At 38.4% G+C, this 21,211-nt stretch overlaps 1 protein-coding gene across 1 annotated transcript in view; it reads right to left on the bottom strand.

Moving 5' to 3' along the window:
• The window catches only part of LOC109038570 (uncharacterized), a 31,607-nt gene extending 25,794 nt beyond the window's left edge, over nucleotides 1–5,813 (bottom strand). Inside the window, exon 1 of the mRNA XM_019053662.2 lies at nucleotides 5,546–5,813. Within this exon, the coding sequence (XP_018909207.1) occupies nucleotides 5,546–5,651 (106 nt within the window). The 5' untranslated portion in view covers nucleotides 5,652–5,813. The remainder of the gene's footprint in view (nucleotides 1–5,545) is intronic.
• Nucleotides 5,814–21,211: the final 15,398 nt, after the last annotated feature.

The following is a 21,211-nucleotide window of genomic DNA, read 5'->3' as shown; positions in this document are numbered from 1 at the left end:
CTCTTCCTTTTATGAAGATCCCCGCCACCTTGGTTGATGACCAGTTTAGTATTCGCAAATCGCACCTTTGAGAATTTGATTTGACTCAATAGCGCCATCATTTTCTTCGCGGTTCGCGAGGAAATCTGTTTTGAACGGGTTGCTCTAAAAGGGTGCAAGGTCTATCTGCTAAAAATGAGCCATATTACGCCAGTATCTTCACGTAGCCGAGGGCTCATCTTGAAAATGGACTTCTCTTTACGGAAAAACTCGTTCTTTTCTCGACGCTTCGCTCCGTGATTTTATTTTTTCCCTCTAAATTTCACTCATTTCTCGGCACTCTTTAATCTGCCCTCACAATTTTTCCCCCCTCCACCTTCTCTTGTTTCCACTTTCACCCAGACGAAAACAACAATTTTGTTGAAAGCCGATTTTTCTGGCCACACTGATGTATAAATAACCGGTTAGGGGATGCTGGGTCAACAGTCGATGAAGTATTTTTATCCGCAGTTACAAATCAGGGAGAGACGCCCTGATTTAGTACTTTTTCAATGCAAACTGATGCTTCCATAATAAATTTCTGATGGTATGTTTCGTTTTTTACATTTTGACTCGCACGTTTAGCAAACACGGGAAAGACAATTTTTTAGGCGACGATTTCAATTCTATAACCTCCTTGTGAGATCTCAGAATGAGAATCATTTTTCCGATGAAAGGGATGTCAATGAAAATCCATTACATGTTAAAAGGCAGAATTGTTACCATCCGCTCCATATCGTTACTTTACCTTCTGGACCCCACTTCCCCTCCCTCCCTGACTGTATGTGTTTATCACACATAGAAAGGGCAGCTCCACATAACTTTTAGATCGAAACTTAGATATTTTGAACTTCGCGCGCGAGTGGCAGCGTTCAGACCAGATTTTTGAAAGGTTTTTTTTTTACTTTCTTGAGTGACTTTAACGCGAATGTAAGAAAGTAAGATACACATAGAGAGGGCAGCTTCACATAATTTGTAGGTCGAAACTCAGACATTTTGAACTTCGCGCACGAGTGGCAGCGTTTGGACCAGATTTTTAAAAGATTGTTTTATTTTCTTAGGTGACTTTAACGCAAATGTAAGAAAGTAAGATACACACAGAGAGGGCAGCTTTACATAGTGTGAAGGTCAAAACTTACAAAATTTGGACTTGGCGCACGAATGATAGCGGTATGACCAGCTTTTTAATAGATCTTTTTATTTCCTTCAGTGACTTTAACGCAAATGTAAGAAAGTAAGATAGAGTCCGTTCATTTTTCAAACACAAAAAGTAATTAAACCTAAACGTTGTTTTCACTCGTAATTTGTATGTTCACCAGGAAACTGTTAAGCATTCTTGACTAAAAATTACACTGATTTTTTCTTTAAACGTAGGCAACCGCGAGCAAAATTTAAATAATAAATGCCTAGTTATATTTTCATTAAAACTTGAATTGTTTAAGTGAACTTTGGAACCTGGAATAGAGTTACGTTCCCTAGTCTGGGAAAAGACAAGTTCTACCTGCCCAGAAAACGCTGTATACTGCCGTGCTAAGGAAGAACGCCGTATGAACATTCGAGAGTGGCCAAATTTCCCTCAATAAAACGTTTATTTTTGAAGAAAGTAATGAATATTTTTCCTTGAAATTTTCAGGAACTTCACACTGAAAAAAAAAAAGTAGCTTGGATCAAGCATGATAATTCTTGAATTTGCCGCCAAGAATTTTCTTTATCTTACTTTAAGCTGACTTTTTCTTGATTCAAGAAAAATAATGCTTGGGTTAAGCAAAAAAGTAGCTTATATTAACCAGCAAAATTCTTGATTTAAGAAGAAATACTTCTTGGCGGCAAATTTAAGATTCTTTTTTGTTCCAGTGCAGGTGAAATTGCGAACAAAATTATTTGAAAAATTGGAGCGAAAATATTTGTAACTTTTCCAGAAAATTCGCGTTTTATCAAAGAAAATTTGGCAACGCCTGAAGGTCCATACGGCATTTTTTCTTACCACGGCAGTATATATAACCACATACAGTTCGCATCGAATTTAGGAAGTTATGACCAGCTTCGCTTCGAGAATGAACGCTGTATGAGCATTTAATTGTTTCGCTGATAAAGCATGTATTCTTTTTAGAGGGGTTTTCTTAATTTAGTCTTGAATTATTTTCACACATTTGATTGAATTGCGTTTTTACTTCTCGGACATTTTCTGGCGTATGCGATGTCCAATTTTCAAGTGTATTGAAACTCCGTAACGTGGAATTTGTAACGCCAAATTATTAGCGAAATGTTGCGCTTGAGCAGCTAATTATTAGCGTGGTAGCTCGTGTTGACTAAACTTAAAGTTGGAGGCGAACTGATATTGCGTTCAACTCGCCTCTTCCCGTCCGTTAAAAACTCATATTTGTGTGTGTCCGGAATATGCGTGCAATTTCACGATGATACCATTATCCGAGCACGGGAAAGCTCGTGTTGCCTACACTAATATTTGTAGGCGAACTGCAAATGCGTTAGAAGAACCTTACAACGGCCTCTCCACGTTCGACGTAAGAAGATGTTCTTTTATGTTCCAAACATAAAAGCAACTTCCAGACGTGACATTTGCAGTGACTCCGCCGTTCGACCACGTGAATCCCCAAAAAGTCGCTTGGATCTCGAGTCCAGACTCATAAAAACATTCAAAAGAAAAAATACTCTTGATTCAATAGGATTTTTTGTTTGAATCGAAAGGAAATCCGCCTAAATCAAGAGACTCGGCTCTTCGATTCAAGGAAAAATCGGGTTGAATCAAGAATATTTTATCTTGTCAATGTTATTAAGAGTATGGACTCTAGATCCAAGCGACTTTTGTTTCCAGTGTTTAGTGAAAGAAAGAGAAAATAGTAAATTGTGCACTTTTCTAATACGCTCGTCGTAATGTAATTCAAGAAATTTGAAAAATATTCGACTCTCCGTTTACCTGGAGCAAAAGTTTTTAACATTCCAGTTGTTCCACACGCGATTTATTGAAAGACATTTGCACTTTCTATCCTATTTGCCTTAATTTCGTATGATGAAAATTAAAACCCGCAAGGCATGCATCACAATGAAGTCATTAGTTACGCGCCTGGTTTTTCTGGAGCTCTTCACTTGAAATATCAACGAATACTTGGTTGGGAAACTCCCCGTTCATTATTTTATGAATCACGAAGATGTCTTGTGTTCTTTCTGGGCACGTGCTACTGGATAATGCTTGAAATTCAGTCACATGTTTTTCGCACGGAATATTTTGCCTTCTTTGAAAGCAAGTGGAGAATTCATTTATTTTTGAGAACGGGGGAAAATTTTTTAAATTTTTCGGCTGTAATAAAACTTCGATTCTAAACACCTCAAGTATGAGCTTCATGGACAGATTAACCAATAGAGTCTGTCGATTTATTTTGACCCAAGGTTTAATTTAAACCTTGATTGATCGGACCGAAAAGAAAGTATATCAAAATAATCATTGACCATGTTTAATTGAGTACACCCACCGATTCGAAACTACAATACATGTTCTCTCAATCCGGAATGGATAGCACTTCTATGAAGTCCGTTATAATAGAGACCGTCTTTTATTTACGTATATCATATACTTTACGTAACGTTTGGGGTGGGATCTGAGTCGGCGTCACGGGTGCGTCCCAAGGGGAGGAGGAGGACAAGACTGCGTTACGTAACGTAGAGTGGAAACGCAGCGCCGACGCTTCTAAAATCTAAGGTATCGTGCTTCCATATTTCAGCACAAAACGCAACGGTCGAAAAGCCTTTTTCAGGCTCTTTGTTACGGTCGTGTTACGAGGGGGAGGGAGGATTTAAACGACTGACTTTCAGCGTCACGTATTTTATGAAAGCGTTACGCGTTAGGGCTTTGAGTTTTTTTCGGTGCGAGGGAGAGGGCAGGTTACAACGATGGCACGATTGAAACATTAAGTTGGACAACCAGCATTGGAGAGGAACCCTCCAAGTTTTCAAAGAATTTTTCATTTAATTTTATTAAGATCCCTGGTTGCTCTTGAAATCCTCCCCATCCAAGTTTCTCTTTCCGAGACTCCGTGAAATTAATAATCATACGACGATGAGTGATCTGAAAGAAAATCATTATTTCTGGTACTTGCTCTTTTGAGATTGGAATAAGAAAGTAAATAAATTCTGTAATGCATTGGATTTTTCTTCGTTTTCCCCCTCCCCCCCATCCCATCCCTCCCTTTCTTTCTCTCTCACCATGAGCGCTGCTTTTGGAAGTCTCCTTATCATTTTCGTCGATCACTCTTTTAGCCCGATATGGTGTAAACAAAAGCTTAATGTGTGACGTTTCTCTTGCCCTTAGGATAAAAGAAAATTGTATAATTCTTTATAGCAGCGTAGTAACGATTCTGTAAAGCTGGCGAGCACAGTTCGGTTTTCATTTACAGAAACCCAAAATTTTAACCATGGTGAAATTGACCGCAAGACAAGGACACAGGCTCACCAGATACATTCAAAGCAAGTAATACAGTAATGTTTCCACATTTAAATTAGCAATTCGGCGGGCACATCAACAGTTTGCAAATGCAACTTTCAAACGAGAAATTTTCATTTTCTGCGTTCGAAAGTCCAAGAAAAGTCCCGCTCGTTAACAAATTGAAGTTTACCCAAATCAAATTTGGCACCGAGCTATCTCATTGTGCTTCACCATTAAATGATCTCATCTGCTTGTTAAATTACTTTTGAAAACTTAAGGATTACCAAATATCAAAAAGGTCTTGAAATATTATGACACCAGGCGCTGGTTACCCCTTTGATGTATGAGTTTATTTTCGATGAAAGAGTTGACTTACGTTGATCTTTGTTTTCAGGCAGCAGGAAATTTAAATTTTCTGGTCTGATTGTAAAGTCTATGGACCACTACGCAAATTGCGAATTCGTTCATTATATTACATTTTTACATCAAAATTTCACGTAAAACATGACTTGCACAACGGAATTTACGGAGAGTAACTTCTGAACAAGATATTAAAGTTTTTCCAAGCATGAGTTCAAACTTCCCGCTCATAAAAAAATAATCATAATCCACCCAAGTTAAACCGCGACATTTTTGGCAGTAAAAAAATGCGCCAATTCTACTATCGGTACTTTGGCTCAGCTGTTGCAGGTTGTTTACACTTTCAACAACACAGGGTAGACGAGGAACACCGTTCTTTGAGAATCCTGGCAAAACCGCTGTAGTGCGCAATTTGATTTAAGTAGACCATGGTTTTTCTTGCGAGCGGGAAATTCAAATTTTTCGTAAGCAAAGCCTGAGAAAAATGTTCGTATCTTGATTGGGGGTACTCTCAGTAATTTTCGTTGAGCAAAGTGTGTTCTAGATGCAATTTCGAAGAGCTAACATTTTGTCTAGCGCTCTATACTTCATACCTCATTCGACCTGCATATATGTGCAAGGCATTAAACTTACTGCGCGTGAAACTCGAAAGAGAAAATATGTGATGGGGTGGTTTGAGCTTCCCCCGTTGAATGGTTCATTTGGAAGAAATGCGTTTGGGAAACTCACGTGTGTATGGTTTCTTGGAGGGTTTGCTGGGTGCATCTGCGGGGAGAGTAGAGCTGTAGGCGATGCAAGCGAAGAGGAAGGTGGCGACAAGGGTTTTGGAAATCATTGTGAAAACTTAACTACAACTAAGATGAGAATAATTCACTCGGGGGAGCGCGCTCATGTAGATAGGTCAGTGTCAGTGGAAATGTTCACTTGGTGTGAGGCCGAGGCGCTGCGCCCGGGACACTTATTTCGCTGCCGACCGCGATAAGAGACGCCGGCTCACGCCAGCCACTTGTTGCCCTTGAGGACCCGAGCAAAAAAGAGCGGGGAAATCGCGAGAAAATCTCGCTTTCTCGGGAAATCTCCACTGGAAACCTCGTCTCTGAACCCCCGCGCCCCGTCTCTCTGAGAGTCTCCCTCTCCTCCCCTCAATAGAGAGATCCTCTACTATTCAAAAAGGCTTCCGATTAATCAGAGGCTTCAGAGGCCGTTCAAATATTTAGTGTGCCAGCGGACTGATTATTGAAATTGATTGACGAAGCTATGGACAAAGAAGACATAGAGAAAATGGAGGGGTCGCTGGAAAAGGGGGTTGGGTTATTCTGATCCAGCTGACTCAAATTGATATCGTGCACCAACTAATCGGTACTATACAGCAAGCTTACGGTGCTTCAACATAATGGAGCTGCACGGTTGACAAATAAGTTTCCTGTACGTTCAGTAGAAATAAGAGTGTGTACAATGCCAATTTGGGTTAGCTGAGTCTAAATAATCCAATCTTTTTTTTCAGTGCCTTTTGATGGAAGGATAATTTCGGATAGAATCAAGCAGAATAATAGCATCAACATAACGATGTTTCAGAATGTAATTTCCTTTTTTAATTTTTGGAAAAAACCAACCAACATTTATGTTTAAATTTTTGTAGAAAAAATCTTCACATGAGCAAGAAAAATTGCCAAAATTTCCCGTATGCACGTGTTAATAAGCGCTGGACGTTTTGATTTCTAACTTACTTTTAAAATATTTTAGGTAGAGTGGGCACTTTAAGTATAACGGCACTGTGGACTGATCGTCGAAATCGATAGACAGAGGAGAAATAAATCGTCCTTTATGTGGAAGTGGATGGTTGCATAGGCAAATGAGGTAGGTAATAGACTAACTAACGGCAATCCACGAATGACCTTTTAGTTAGTCTATCAATTTTCCCCTCAGTGCATAACAACCACCGGTTTCCACCGATAGAAGAGCTTCATTTTCCCGTCTTCTTCTGTGAGTTTCGCTTTGTTTATCAAAGTCGCACGGAGTGCGCAGAAAATCATGGTCAATATTTTGAAATTCGACGATTCAGAAAATCCAATTCTTTGCCGTACATTTCGATCGACTATAGTAAAAAAGAGTCAATTTTTTTGTAAGAAAAGAGGCCTGCTTGTTATAGAATTTATTTTTTTTCCTCCACAGAAAAGTATCCATGTAAATCTTTCAATCTTAATGAACTTGAGGAGCTTTGGTTGTTTCTAGTGGACCAATAAGTTCAAATTAGGTACAAAAATCAAATTTTTTTAATTAACTTAGATCCTTTCTTTTGATTGCAACGTCAGGATCAGAATGCAACCATCAGTTGGATTACATATTGTGATTCGGAACAATAATTTTTGGCTCATCGGTAGAAACACGTATGTGCGTAGGGAAACTAACGGTTGTATATGTTGTTTCTGCATTGAAATAGGTATTGTAGTTCCTAATTGCAAAGTGTGGTCCAATTCAGAGAAAAGGAGAAAAACGAAGTAGGTCCCACATCACATTGCCTAATGCTGAGATTAGTTCAGAGAAAGGAACCAAATCTGTATTCATTTAAATTCACCCATCCCGTAACGCCCAGCCCCTAGTATCATAACAGCGGAAAAATTTGCAAAAAAATTGGCCCTTAAATTACCGTTTAACCGTTTGTGGATGAATGTCTGATCAGTCCAGAAATTCAAAATTATTCCACTTCGATTTTGCATTTCATCTTTCCTACTTGAAAATCACCATTTAAAAGTAGGACACTCAAGCTCCTCCGAGGAGAGAGAGAGAGGGAAATATCTCCTAATCCGATTTCTTTTTCATACAATGTTAAAACAATTTTCATACGCTCCCCTATTTTTTTTTAAATGATTCTTAAGGTCATACGATTCATAAAGTTTACGAGAAAAGTCCAGAGAGTCTTGAACATTTTTTAACTCAACTGATCAGTTATAAGCAAATTCTGTCGGTAATGATCAGTTTCAAAGGTCCAAAGTTTTGCAGAAATGAATGTTCTTACTTATATTGCTTCTAAAGGCATCAGGGCTCTTTCTGATTTGCTTTTTAAATTTATGAGAATTTCGAGGTCTCCAGATGTCGATTTTTTCAAAGTAACCTCGATGAAAATATTTAATTTTTTTTTCCTAAATATAATTTCATTCATTTGAACATTTTCCGCCTTTTATTTTGCGAAATACAGTTTACAAGGGTTAGAAATATACACGCAGAAAAGTTGGAATTGAGGGAGAAGAAGAAAATGATCTTTGCTCTACGGGACAAACATCGTCTCAAGATGATTAAATCGGAAATTTTCGTCCGGTTTTTATTGGGAGGCAAAAAAAAAAAAGAACCAAAATCTTCTTGCTGTGTTTTAAAATGTGTCTTATCACACCACTGGACCTGTCTAGAGTGAGTCAGGGTGGGGAAAGCACTTTCCAGTTTTTTACGTTTTTAGACAGGTTGCCATTCCTGCCATTCCATGTCTCGCGACTGTTTTATTTTTACTAAGATGACGTCATTCGCATTTTAAATATTTCAAGATTTCAACGATTCTTTTTTCTGGATTCATAAATTGTACCGGTTTTTAATCAGGAGAGAGATGACTGTCGGCTAGGTGACTGACCCCGTTGCTTACGCTTTTACTCAGATAAGCGCGGTTAGAGGTGTTAGCGCTATGTCACGGCTAAGAGAAGATTCCTCTTAAATAATTGATTACTTTAACTTGTATGGGGGACTGTTGTCACAGGTTTAGCATTCCTGCGGACCCCAGCTGGTAACCCCTACCTTATGGGATAGTGGAGATGGTCACCGGCTTCAAGGCGTATAAACCACCCATTGGAAGGGCATGCAGGGCTCTCAGCTGTAGTGGAAGCAACCTGTCTACTGTCTAGGAGAGGAAACTCCGAAATCAAACCCCGGTCCTCCAGGCTGGGGATAGAGTCATCGGGCTAACTCCCCAATACTCGGAAAAAGAAAGACTGTTCATAGACCCAATGACAATTGCCTCGGTACAAACGGAAATAAACGGATTCATCGGAAAAAATTAGGTAAACGGATTATGGTTTTTGGAAAATGTAACGTGCAAGGATTGCTTTAACTCGGTTCAAAGAGGTATTTTTTAAGAATAATTTTTGACTTGACCGGATCTTGAAGACATGATATTTGTGCCGCCAGATGCTGTACGTGAGTAAAGGGACCCCGTGTGTTTTCTAAAAATATTTCGGAGGCCTTACATAATTTTGGATCCAAGTTTAAATTTTGGACTCAGCAAATCATCGATTTTCTCATATCGATGGCCAAAGTGCAAAACCACGTAATTCCTCGCAGTGTTTCGTATTTTTCGCTCCGTTTTTATATTTTTTGAAGAGAAACGAGTCAATTTTATAGCTTGAAATGTATGTAGAATGTCCTGCTAACACAGAATAAAAATCAGGGAAGTTTTAAAAAAATTACGTCGACTAGTTTTTCAAAGAAAAAATAAAGTCTGACAGGAAGTCTGCAGTGTCGTAAATGGAGGTATGTGGTTTCTTTTTTTAGCCATCGATATATTTTGGAAATGCATTCTATGCTCATCCTGTCCTATAACCATCCAAACCTGGTCGAACTTATACGTCAAACTTTGATCAATTCATCTCTAGGAAGACTTTTTTGTTGTTAATTTTCCTAAGAAAGCAAATTTTCACTAATTACCTTAGAGATAGGACCTAATTATATGGGATTCTATTTACGGCTATTTTAACAACCCTTTTAGCCTTCTAACCCTCCTGACGCTAGATCTAATTGCCCCTCTTCCTAATTTCCAAAGATTACGCATCAAATGCATCAAAATCGGAGTGTCGCTTTCGAGAATGCAAAAAAGAAGAACATTGCATTCGAAAGACGAAGAATATGCTAGGAAAATGTTGTAGCCTTTCTGTTGATGTTTCAAAAATTACTCGAAATTACCCATTATTTGTCCGGAAACGCTTTGTTGCCTCGCTCTTCCTTTCCATCTCTCCTCTTGAATGGTAAGTAACCACTCTCCAAGCATTATACAGTGGGACTTGATTTTGCACTGAGTTACCACTTTCTCTGGTCCACCCATCAAAGCACCTTTTTGCACGGAGAAAATAATTGCACGTATGTTGTTACTATGATGAGCCAGAAATAGAGGATATGAGGTATCGAAAAATTTAGTCCAATCAATGTACGGCTAGACTGTTCCGATTCCCCGAGACAATTCAAAGCTCCCGTAACCAATGTACAATAAAAACGTTAATATCTTAGATAGAAGTTGATTTCAGTAGTTTTCGTTGCGCGGATCATGTTCTGCGTAAAATTCTGTTGAAGAATCATACATTAGAGTGCTTAAATTCGTAACTTGTTTAATGGTCCATTTAATCGTATCAAGCGAACATAGAAAACTTTCCTAACTTTTCTCAATTTTATAGGGAGAAACGAGGCAACGTTCGACTGCGCGTGCGGCGTCGAAAAACAGCATGGGCCTTTTAAGCCCCATTGTTCGATGCCGTGATTATCCTAACGCGAGTTCGAATAATCGCGCCGAATACGTTGCGGAAGGTGTCAGACTCATCGGGTGCCTGCAAGACTGTAGGAATACTTCACGCATTGCGCCAAACGGTCCGGTCGGCGTCAACCGCATATTAGCGCCTACAAGACTGCATGAATACTTCTCGCATTGCACCAAATGCAAGGCGAGCGTTATTTGCGATATAACTATTCGTCTACCGTTATGGGCACATTACCGCTAACTGGATTGAAGGCGCATCACACTCTGAAGACGACTCGACACTCGACCGCGCTCCCTTCCCTGGCTTGCGCGACGCTAAAATCACCGTAAAACTAGGACCACGCGTCATTACGTTTGACGGTCCCTGCCCGATTTTTACCACAATAAAAGAGTAAATAAGTATCATAATTGCAACGCTTCGGCAACTCGGACGATGTTTAAATGATGCAGGATTATGAATCATCATTATTGACTCTCTGCTCCGGTTTTTACCATAAGTAAAGGAAAAATATATATCCTCATTGCAACGATTCAGAAACTCGCATGATATTTAATTTTTTTTTATTTATTTTTTTTTTGTTACATAGAAAGAAAATAGAATGATAACGAAAATATCGCGTCGAAATTTTCAATTCTTACATTTGAGATCATTTAAGAACATTCGTGAGAAAAACTGTGGGAAGCTTTTTAAAAATGGTGCTAAAAAAAACATACAAATTGGTGTAAAACGTTGCAATTGGAGATAAATATGCTTTCTTCCGCGTGCACCCGTCGTCTTTTAAATCCATTCATCTCCTAAATAACTTGAACGTGGTTGTTCTACTATTTTTACGTGTAGTTTTTCTCAGTGGTTGGAGGCCACGTGGCGGCCACAGGCCTCTAGTAGAGTATATTTTCAACGGATTGAATATTCTTTTCAGTTTTTCAATGCAGACATTTACTTGCAATTCAAGTGCGTGACATATTCAATTTAAATGGTACGTCAGAGATGTAGAGATTTTTTTTTCACTTTCACTCGAGACAAGCAACTTTTGAAACAGCATATTTACCAGGAAAACCGTCCAAGAGTAACAGATTTTATGAATTCAGTCGGCAACAAACGTAATAGGGTTGTTTCGTGGTCTGAGAATTCCCTTGGAAACAGGTGTTTCTCGATTAAACAGAGAGCAACCTATTTACGAGCTCAAAAAATCTCAACAGCTTTTTTGACTAGGAAAAGATGCTGAAAACTGTAGCAAAAAGAAAAGCATTTCTCATTATTCTGAAGCTTATGGTGTCGTATGAAGCCAAAATTCTTGGTTTCAACCTCTCAGAATCCAATGGAAGATATTTTTCATTTCTCATCCTCTCTGGCGGGACATTGGCAGTTATCGAGACCCTGAAAAGGAAATTACGTTTTGACGAATTTGCCGGGAAGATAGAAAAAAGCAAAATTGGTGAAACATGAGCTCTTCCGAAAGATCCAAAACAAAATGTGTCATAGTATAGTCAATTACCCGAAGCAACTCTCGGTAGGCGCGTGAAAATTATACGCAGAGTTATCTGTTTATTTTAAAAGTTAATCATTTTGCATGAATCGACGCGATGAAAATTAGAAGGAAACATGTTTATTGGCAACGACGTATCATCATAATTGGAGGGTACGCGAGCCACGTTCCTCGTCATTGAGCGGCAGATCAAAACGCAAGTGATTCTAATAACGGAAAATCCCCCAAACAATGTGTTGGAACGGGTAATTTGCGTGTTCTTCGATCCGACCTCCTCACCGTCTTGGAGTAACTTCACATACTGCCGCCCGAAAGAAGTACACCGAATGAACGTTCAAATTTTGCCAAGTTTCTTTAATTAAATATTTTTCTTTGTTCAAAAAACCAATTCCGAATGTTTGTTCGTAAAAATTTCAGATACTTCAGATCAAATGGCGAACAAAATTCTTTAAAAAATTGATGGACAAATAGTCGTAAGTTTCCCATGGAATTCATGTTTTATTGAAATATGTTTGGCAACATTAGAATGCCCATTCGACATTTGTCCTGAACACGGCAGCACAAACGTCATGCCGCGTCGTTTCACCGCACATCGTACGTTGGACGTTATTGCGTATACTGCCGTACTAAGCAAGTACACCGCAAATCCATCAAGATTTTCCCTCGTTTTTTGGAACTTAACACTTGTTAAAATAAAAACTGTTTACCCATGCACCTCAAATTTTCATGTTAAGTTGTTGATAGTATTTGCAACAGGATTCTGGGAAAACATTGTCCCAAGGTACAAAAGTTTTTCTGCTATGATACATCGTTTCCAAACAGTTTAAAATGAGGTTTACGGCATTTTTGCGTTGCACGGCAATATATTGGAATGTATTATTTTTTTGGCTCCAACATATTTTTTTCCGAATTTAAAGCACCAAAATCTTACTTTTGGACCAACTTGCCCTCAGATTCTGTAATTTGAGAGATGGATAACCAAAGAAGCGAGCTTGGTAGGAAAAGTTTTTTATTTTTTTTAGTGTACTTAACAAATTTAGAATCGGCCATCGATTGCACTGGGCTGTTCACAATACTGCTTTTTATGATATTACTAGCTTCGCGGTCAAAGCCGTCGAAGCATTTCCCGCCTGAGGCGTTGTGCGTTTCGCGTTATTCTCGTGATTTTATATATTCCAAGCTATCAAACTGGGCAGTCACAATGGGCCAATAGACGAAGCTACGCCTTATACACAAAAGAAATGTATTTCCTCATTAAAATTGCATGCAGAACACGGCAGAGCACGGCAGAGAGATTAATTACCTATGAATAATTAATTAAAAGATAATTTAAAGAGCCAAATAATCATGGGATAATTTCTTACGAGATAGATTTCCAATTTTATCCCTTAAGTATCATTAATTATTCAATTTCCGTGCTCATCTGAACCTATCGAGTGGCCCACTTTACGACGTGCTCGCACTGTCCCGTTTTCAGGTAGAAATTTAATTCATCTTACGGGGAATCAAAGACACGCCCGCAAAGGAAAGAAGAAAAAAGAAAACCATTTCTAAATCCACATTCTAAGGACAATTCAGAAGAGGAGTATATGTGTCCATCTTGTGATGCACATTGGAGATTGGGTAATTCCATCGTTCTTTTACTTAGATAAAAGTTCGCAGTCCTACACAGAATTTTCAGGAAAATTACCATTCAAAAATTGAATATTAAAGAGGGCAAATATATAGTTTTAAAAGCCTTTGGATAACGAAGAAACGAATCAAAAGCTGCGCAATGTTAGCAATAACGAATTTTACCCCATGAAATAAAATTATGAGAGCAACAGCTTAACGCCTGAGGCGCGAAGCGCTTCGTAGGTTGGTAAAGGACGACATGCGAAGTCCCTAATGAATCGAAAATCGATCGGTCGGCATAATTGATAAATTGCTATGTTCGATGTACTCATTTTCGATACCATTTATTATTTTCGTCAAGCAAAACCCATAGATATACGACGGCGGCGCATGCGTAAAAAAATTTGAGAATCGCAAAGCAGGATGAAGACAGTGGAGAATAGATGCGACGAGGCCCGTTTTCGTGACATCATCATCCGACGAATCCGGTTCAAATCTACGTCAAAACAACAAACTCGGAAATGCGGGTTTTTGTCGTTGCCTCAGGCCAACTTCGCACAAGTTTCCATCGAGCATCTCCGCCAAGAGCTCCAGTTTACTGCGCTTCGAAGCCACTGAACTCACGGCGTATCACCGCTAAAGCCCCCCCCCCCCCCCCTCCATCCTCTCATAATTTTTCATTTTTGCACCGTTCTTTTCGCAAAGCGAGACTAAGGCCTCCCGGCTCTCAGGGATTCCCACCGTCTACGTAGGTCGAGAAAAAAATAAATCCGAATTGGAACAAAGTATAGTGTCGGAATAAAACAAGAACCAGGCCCCCGTTAGGTGTATAGTCGTATGAAATGCGATCTTCAGTCACTCTGACAGGAGGAAAAGTTTCCACTTTTATTACGCAGTCGGATTCACTTGGAGGGAAATTCCTCCAAAGCGAATTTGTTTTCGAAGAAAAACGAATGCACAGATGAAGGAAGAGCCAACTGCAAGAAGTCGGGTTCTTTCCAAAAGTCATGATAATTCAAAACCGAAGATAATTTTCTTTCATCAGAATACATCGGTAAAAAGTATTCGTTTTATCTTCTCCACAAATTCCAATTTTCCAAATCCTTGCACGCAATTTGTCGTTCCTCCTATGTAAAGGTGCGATTTAACTCCTTTTGGGGATGCTTTATATACTCAGTCGTATACCTATAGAAAAATTCCGTAGAGTTTCTAAGACATCCTGTTGACAATGTTCTCATCCGATTTCTTTTGAGATCACCGGAATTTTCGTTTTTCCAATTTAAAAATTCTTTCCACGGCTACCAAGAATCTCTTCGGAGCAGCAGAAATTCTGATTGTCTAAAAAAATCAGATTGGGAAAATATTAAGAGGAGGTTTTTTTAGGGTCGGTGGGAAATTTGTCTCCGGGGCACGTGTGAAAATAGGGGTAGGCCCTGACGTCAGAGAAGCGATGATTCAAGCACCGATGGACGGGAAACGTTGTTGTTGAACCCTTAGAGCTCAAATCTTGTTGTCGCATTAAACAATAATGTGATTGTGATACTAGTAGGTAAGTAACGCACCAATAGCGAGTCTCATTGGCGCTCGTAGTTCAGTTGAAGTTACTGGATGATGGATATTAATTGCCTCAGAAATCGCACTTGGATGCATTTATATGTATGCTAAAAAGAACAAAGTATGCGGAAATGAATTAACTCGAAAGGTATCCTGTGCATAGAGCTTGCATGATATATTATTTCTTTTGTTTAAATTATAATTTGCTCCCAGTTCCTTTGAGTTGTTTTCACTTGGGATCCGCGACGGTGATCGAATGGACCTTAAGCGTCTATAATAACTCAATCTACGCCTTGGCAAATGTGCTATGACGACGGTGGCACGTGAATCGATTGACCGGTGACAGCGCGTAAAGCGCGTGATCGCATGAATGAAATGTCGAGAAGAGAAGCACGCTGCTTAACATTAAACAAGATACTCCTCCAACTGCATCTCATGAGTCTATTCAAAAGCCACACAGTGGAGCCAGCCAATCGCAAAGTCGGACATGATTAGTAAACTTGAAAAAAGCTGTCTATCTCCGCTAATATCAAGTTTAAAAGTGGTTCCATCCAATTCCCTGTACAAATTCTTTCTGATATCATTTTTCAAAATTTAAAATGTGACGAAATGAGTATCGAGTTTCGCAGTTTTTGTCACACATTGCCTGCACGCCCGACCTTTCCTAAAAGATCATTCCCCTGTGAGCCGCTCTCCAGATGGGCTTCAGTGGAAACGAATTTTTCGCGAATCAAGAACATTATCGGCCTCAAATTCAGTGCTGGTCATTTTTTCTGCTAAAAACTCGTAGGCTGAGTCAAATGAGACTTCAACTCAGAGGCAATCGAGGTAATCTAGAATCAATTAGAGTCATTTTAAAGTCGATGGATGAAAATCTGCTTGAGAAAATTGTATTGCATCATATGAAACTCCGTAATAAGCTGAGTTCGCTGTATTTTTTACAATTTTTCTGATATGGAAAATTTGAGAAAATTATATTTAAATTTAAAAGCTAGGAAATGTTCTGCATTTTGACATAATATAGTGGCATTTTCAATTTAAATTAATGCGTTTTAGTTGATTAGGCAATTTTGCTAAATCTCCTCCAACAGTTTTCTTTAATCAAGAGACCAAAGATAATATCATGCTCAGTTCACCCAGCAGCCTTAGAATTAAACTAACCAAATTTTACACATCCACAAGTTCTTTATTAAGATCGGATCAATTGAAGCATACTCAATTGTAACTTAAAAGTAGAGTCGAAGTGACTCAATTCCCTCTTTAATATGTGGAGAAAGTTTTATTATTTTAGACATTTTTGGAAAAATCCATCTTCATTTAAGAAAGGACGGTAAAAGAATGAGTAAAGTGTAAAAGTTTTACATTCTTCGGAACTTCTGTTGTTAAAAAAACTAGCTGCAATGAGCGAGACTTTAGTGTCTGAGTCATTTTCAAGAACGGAGGAGGTATCTTATCGATGTTGGTGGATGCCGTATGTTCCAGAACCTTCTCAATTTAATTGGGGATTATCGTTTTGAAAACGACAAGGTCGTTTGCAAGAAAATCGATTAATTTTTACGGACATCAATCCTAATTTTGGAAGGGTCATGCTTACCAATCCTCAGAATTTTTAAGTATACGGCAACGCTTTAATCAAAAAGATACTGAACAATAGGTCACCATCCAAGTTATAATCAACGTTTCTCTAGTTCTTCTATTCTCTTATTGTTCTCTTACCGTAAGCAGGGCTTTCCTCAGAATGAAATTCCCTAAAAAATTTAGTATTTTTTCTTGATGTTTCCCTCTTTTGAAATACGTATGATAACTTTTGTCGCAAATGATCCAGCAATCTGCGTAGCATTAATTAGATTGAATTTTGCAAAAAGGAACCAATAGCATTTTAATGTTGCTAGAATTGTGCAACTTACGTTCTTTGCAATAAAATTAGTGAAGTAAAATTAGTTTTACCAAGGTAATTTTCGTCTTGAATTTATTGTTTATTTACAGTAAAGAAAAAACTTGTCCAGATGATCACTTCATATTTACTGGGTAAAACAAGTTGCACAATCTTAGCGAATTGGAAATGCTCTTGGTTCTTTTTTGCAAAATGCAATCCAATTTGCACGTTCATATTTTATTGAAACCGACCGCACGGGCCACCGGCCAAGTTCGTATAGTGGTTAACGCGCCTAATTCGTGTACAGCAGGTTTCAGGTACGGATTTAAGTAATTATTGCCTGTTATTCTTCTCACGATGAGTTTTTTTTTTCTTTTTTGATGCAAAAAACGTGTTTGTGCTACGACAATTTGAAACATTAAAATCGACCTGCCGCTCTGGCTCATGGATGGCAGTCTTTTTCCTAGCCTTGATGGGCCTGTGGACAAGGTATGGATTTATGTCCTACACAGTATGTTGCCTCTTCAAAATTTCACGAAAAAGACGAAACTTACAACAGGAAGTCTGAAAATCAACTCCTACAAACGAGGTGTAAGTGTTCACCATCAACCTTGCCTAAATGGCAAAAGTATAAATGACGTTATCAGTACAACTTAAGTTGCATTTGATCTTTGTCAAGTATACTTAATATAACTTGTTCAGGGGCTGATATTCAAATTTCCCGTTCTGGGAAAAGTTTTTTACGTAAAATTTTGAAGAGATCACTCGCGACTTTCTTCTCTAATTCAGACGTTGACTAGTGAACCACTCTGAAACAAGGGACCGCCCCTAAATTATGCAACACTCCAAGGGTGGGATCTTTACCAGCGTTACGTGCCAGTACAGAGGGGTGAGGGGTAAAAAGCAAAACGTTACGTAACAAATTTAAGTGATTTCCTCCTCGAATCACCGTAAAATTTTTCGTCCATTATCATTTAGAGTTTAAAGGTACTCGAAAATATTCTGTGCAATACTTTCAATTGTTTTCACTGAACAGAAACGCTTATCCATTCAGTAAACGTAGGGTGCTATTTGGATTATTTTTTACCTGAATTGAGGAGGGAGGGGTCCGGGTAAACGTTACATTATTTTTTTTTTTTTGGGGGGGGGGGGAGGGCTCTAGCAAAGCGTTCCGGAGCATTACGGGGGGGGGGGGGCGAAGGGGGTGCGATCAAAAAAAAACGCTAATTCAAGAACGGCTGACGGACTATATTTTCCGCATAAAGCACATTTGTGGTAATTTTTCCGATTATCGTTGCCGTGCAGAATCATTTTTTGTTCAGATATATTTCTTAAATATAGCTTCATATTTTTCTCGACGTTGCCACATACTACAGAAAATTATTTGTGCGAAAATGATTTTTTGCGGCAAAGATAATCGGAAAAATTACCACAAATGTACTGTGTGCGGAAAAGATAGTCAGCCGAACGGCTCCTAAGTGAAATTTTCAGTTGCATAAAGCTCATTAAAATTGTATCCACAGAGTATTGAAAATTGAAATTTAATTAGGCTACGGCACGACAGCTCACAATCAGGTTTCCAGGTTTTTTTCCCCTTCAAAACGCCAGTTTGATTGAACAAGTCGTTCGAAATTGAGAAAAAGCTTCCCCAAAGCAAAAACTAGTGAGCCACCACTGTCCATCGTCCGTGCTCCGTGCTGACTTTTTTTAGCATGGCCATGTGACTCATCACGTTCATCTGTGAGTTTCGTGCGATGACTTAATTAAAGTCGGATGATTCTTATTTTTATGCAAGTTACATTACACGCTCATCAGCTTTTTCAGTTCAGTTTCAACGTTGCTTGCTTTATTTGCGACTCGTCTGTTGTGATATTTTTAGCACAAGTCGTGCGATTAATTGATCCGAGTTTAAGTTTGAACGATCCAACTTTTGATGGGTTCATTAATTTCTCGTCTCGTGGAAAGGTGCGAGGAGTAGTCAAGGCTGAACAATGCCTCGTGTCCCAGAGCGGACGAGACAGCAGGTGAACATTGTCTGTGGTTTGCCTTCATTTCGCCGTGTAGGCAAAAACCGAGCTTCGGCGTTAAATTAGTCGCATTCTTTAAAATTGCTCGACCTGTATTATGTGTCTCAACGTGCTGGTAGAGGAGACTGCATGCACGTTGCTGTTCTGACGTTTGGTCAGGACCTTTTTAGAAATATGTCATTAGCTGGCCTGATCTTGATTAATTTCATACACATTTTGAAATGTAGTAATCCGAGAGTCCTTTCCAATGGGCTTAAAGAGTGTGTGCTAAATTGTAAATTCTAAAAACTGAAAAAATAAAACTTTGTGGAACAAAATAAACGTAATGTGAAAACTTTCTTGCTTAAATAAAAAGTTTTAAGATGGGTTTGGATCCTTCGAACAATGGTAAATCGCATGCACCTAATGACTCCTTGGGGACTGAGACACATTGGTGAAACATTTCAATTTTTGAGCAACTGAGTTAAGCTTTAGGTATTAGGTTATTTTAAAATTAGAATGACCAGAATGAATCCAGATATATTGATAACCGCCTGACCTGCTCCGAGTCAAACCCAAGAGGAGTTTTCCGTGGGTCTGTTAGTATATAATTTAATTACAGCATTACTCTTCTCGAGAAATTCTTGAACAGTGAGTTTTTATTCCATTTTTGACATGTGAGGAATATCATAAATTTACCATCCACAATTTTTTCTTATTCCTGCGTGTCTCATTTTAAGACCATTTGAAATGTTTTTTTCCAAAACCTTATTACGCGTCAATCATGTTTAAATCTAGTTTCTTTCATGGAGACTTTATCTCATACCTGCGATAAGACGCATAAATCCTGGTACAAACATTTTAATTAACTTTTACTGTTGCCTCTCGTAAGTCTCATGATCTACCTCACTTACTCTGCTATGATCAGTATGTAATATGTTTAGTAGTGTTGTTTATGTTGATCTACCGTTATCTTCCTTTCGAAAGGCAGGGTTTAGAGAAGAGGAATCAAGTGGCTTGGTCTTTGAACGGAAGAAAATAAGTTTGAGCTTTCATCCTCCATTTGGCTTGATGTTAAATATACACTTGTATACTTTAACTCAAATTTCCACATACTTAATCTAACCGGCCGATTTTGAATTTTTTGCAGGAGTGAATTCAGTTCTAGATGAACTCAAACATTTCCTTCTACGCGACATAGTTTTGAAACGACACGGTTTCCTTTCTCTAAACACTGTTCGAGATGCATAAGCCTTTGTGAAGATAAAATGCATCCTAAGGTCTAATACATATTGATTACTATAAAGGTCTATCACTAATAACTTTATTTCGCATTATGAAAGTAATAGCGTTTGCAATTTTTTGACTAGTCCGTGTGAATCACATAAGTATTGAACAAAAATATTAGGAAAAGAGGGAGAGGGGGATCAAAAAGGAACACTCTTATTGTTGTACAAAAATTGATTTTCTATCCATGAAATCAGCATTAGTCAGAACCCTCCATCAGAAATTAGTAGAAATGATGTATTGAATAGTTTTCGACGGTCTGATTAGTACTTGCTCCCAACCTTACCTCTCTATTAAAAAAAAAAAAATAAACAAATGAATAAAAAATATATATAAAAAAAAAATGCTCGGTCGAGAAAAGACTCAAGTCCAGGAAGATGAGGGTGTCTCTAATAAAATTCTTAGTTCGTAAACAGAGTTAAAAATAGAAAATTCCTGAAGCCGCTACCGGCGTAAAATTATGCTTCGAGTAATATAAAAATATCCTTATTGTAAATAAATCTGACGTATAATACCTGATATAGAATGAATGTTTGTGCTTGGGATACTGCCTGAATAATAATACGGATCTGCTCTGCCAAAATGATGATCTATTGCGCAAAAATTTGGTCAGGCCAAAGTTCAAACGATCTTGAAGGAAACCAGACCTCTCGTCGCTTTCATTGTTGCAAAATTGTCTTCCCCTAGTCCCCTCACTTAAAATGCTCATCTATCGCAAAAATGAGTGAAATTCACACTTTTGCATACAGAAAAATTTTGAAAGAAGCTTACTGGACTACTAGACAAGATGCGAATTTAAGCAATAGATGATATTTGTTCTCTCATCAATATTTCACGTAAAACACGATTAGCATAACAAAAATGACTGAAATTAACTTTCAACTATTATTCTTCACTTTTTTCATGCGTAAATCAAAACTTCCTGCTCACAAGAGCAGTGGCGAGGCGTAATAATCGATTGTCGATATTTCCCCATTTGAAGATATGATAATGAATCCATTATCTGGGATTTTGGTTCCCAAAAAACGAAATAAATCTCCACGTATCTACTCACCAATTACATTC

The sequence above is a fragment of the Bemisia tabaci genome, chromosome 3 (genome assembly GCF_918797505.1).
Source record: "Bemisia tabaci chromosome 3, PGI_BMITA_v3".
Lineage (NCBI taxonomy): Eukaryota > Metazoa > Arthropoda > Insecta > Hemiptera > Aleyrodidae > Bemisia > Bemisia tabaci.
This window is presented reverse-complemented; position numbering and strand designations above follow the sequence as displayed.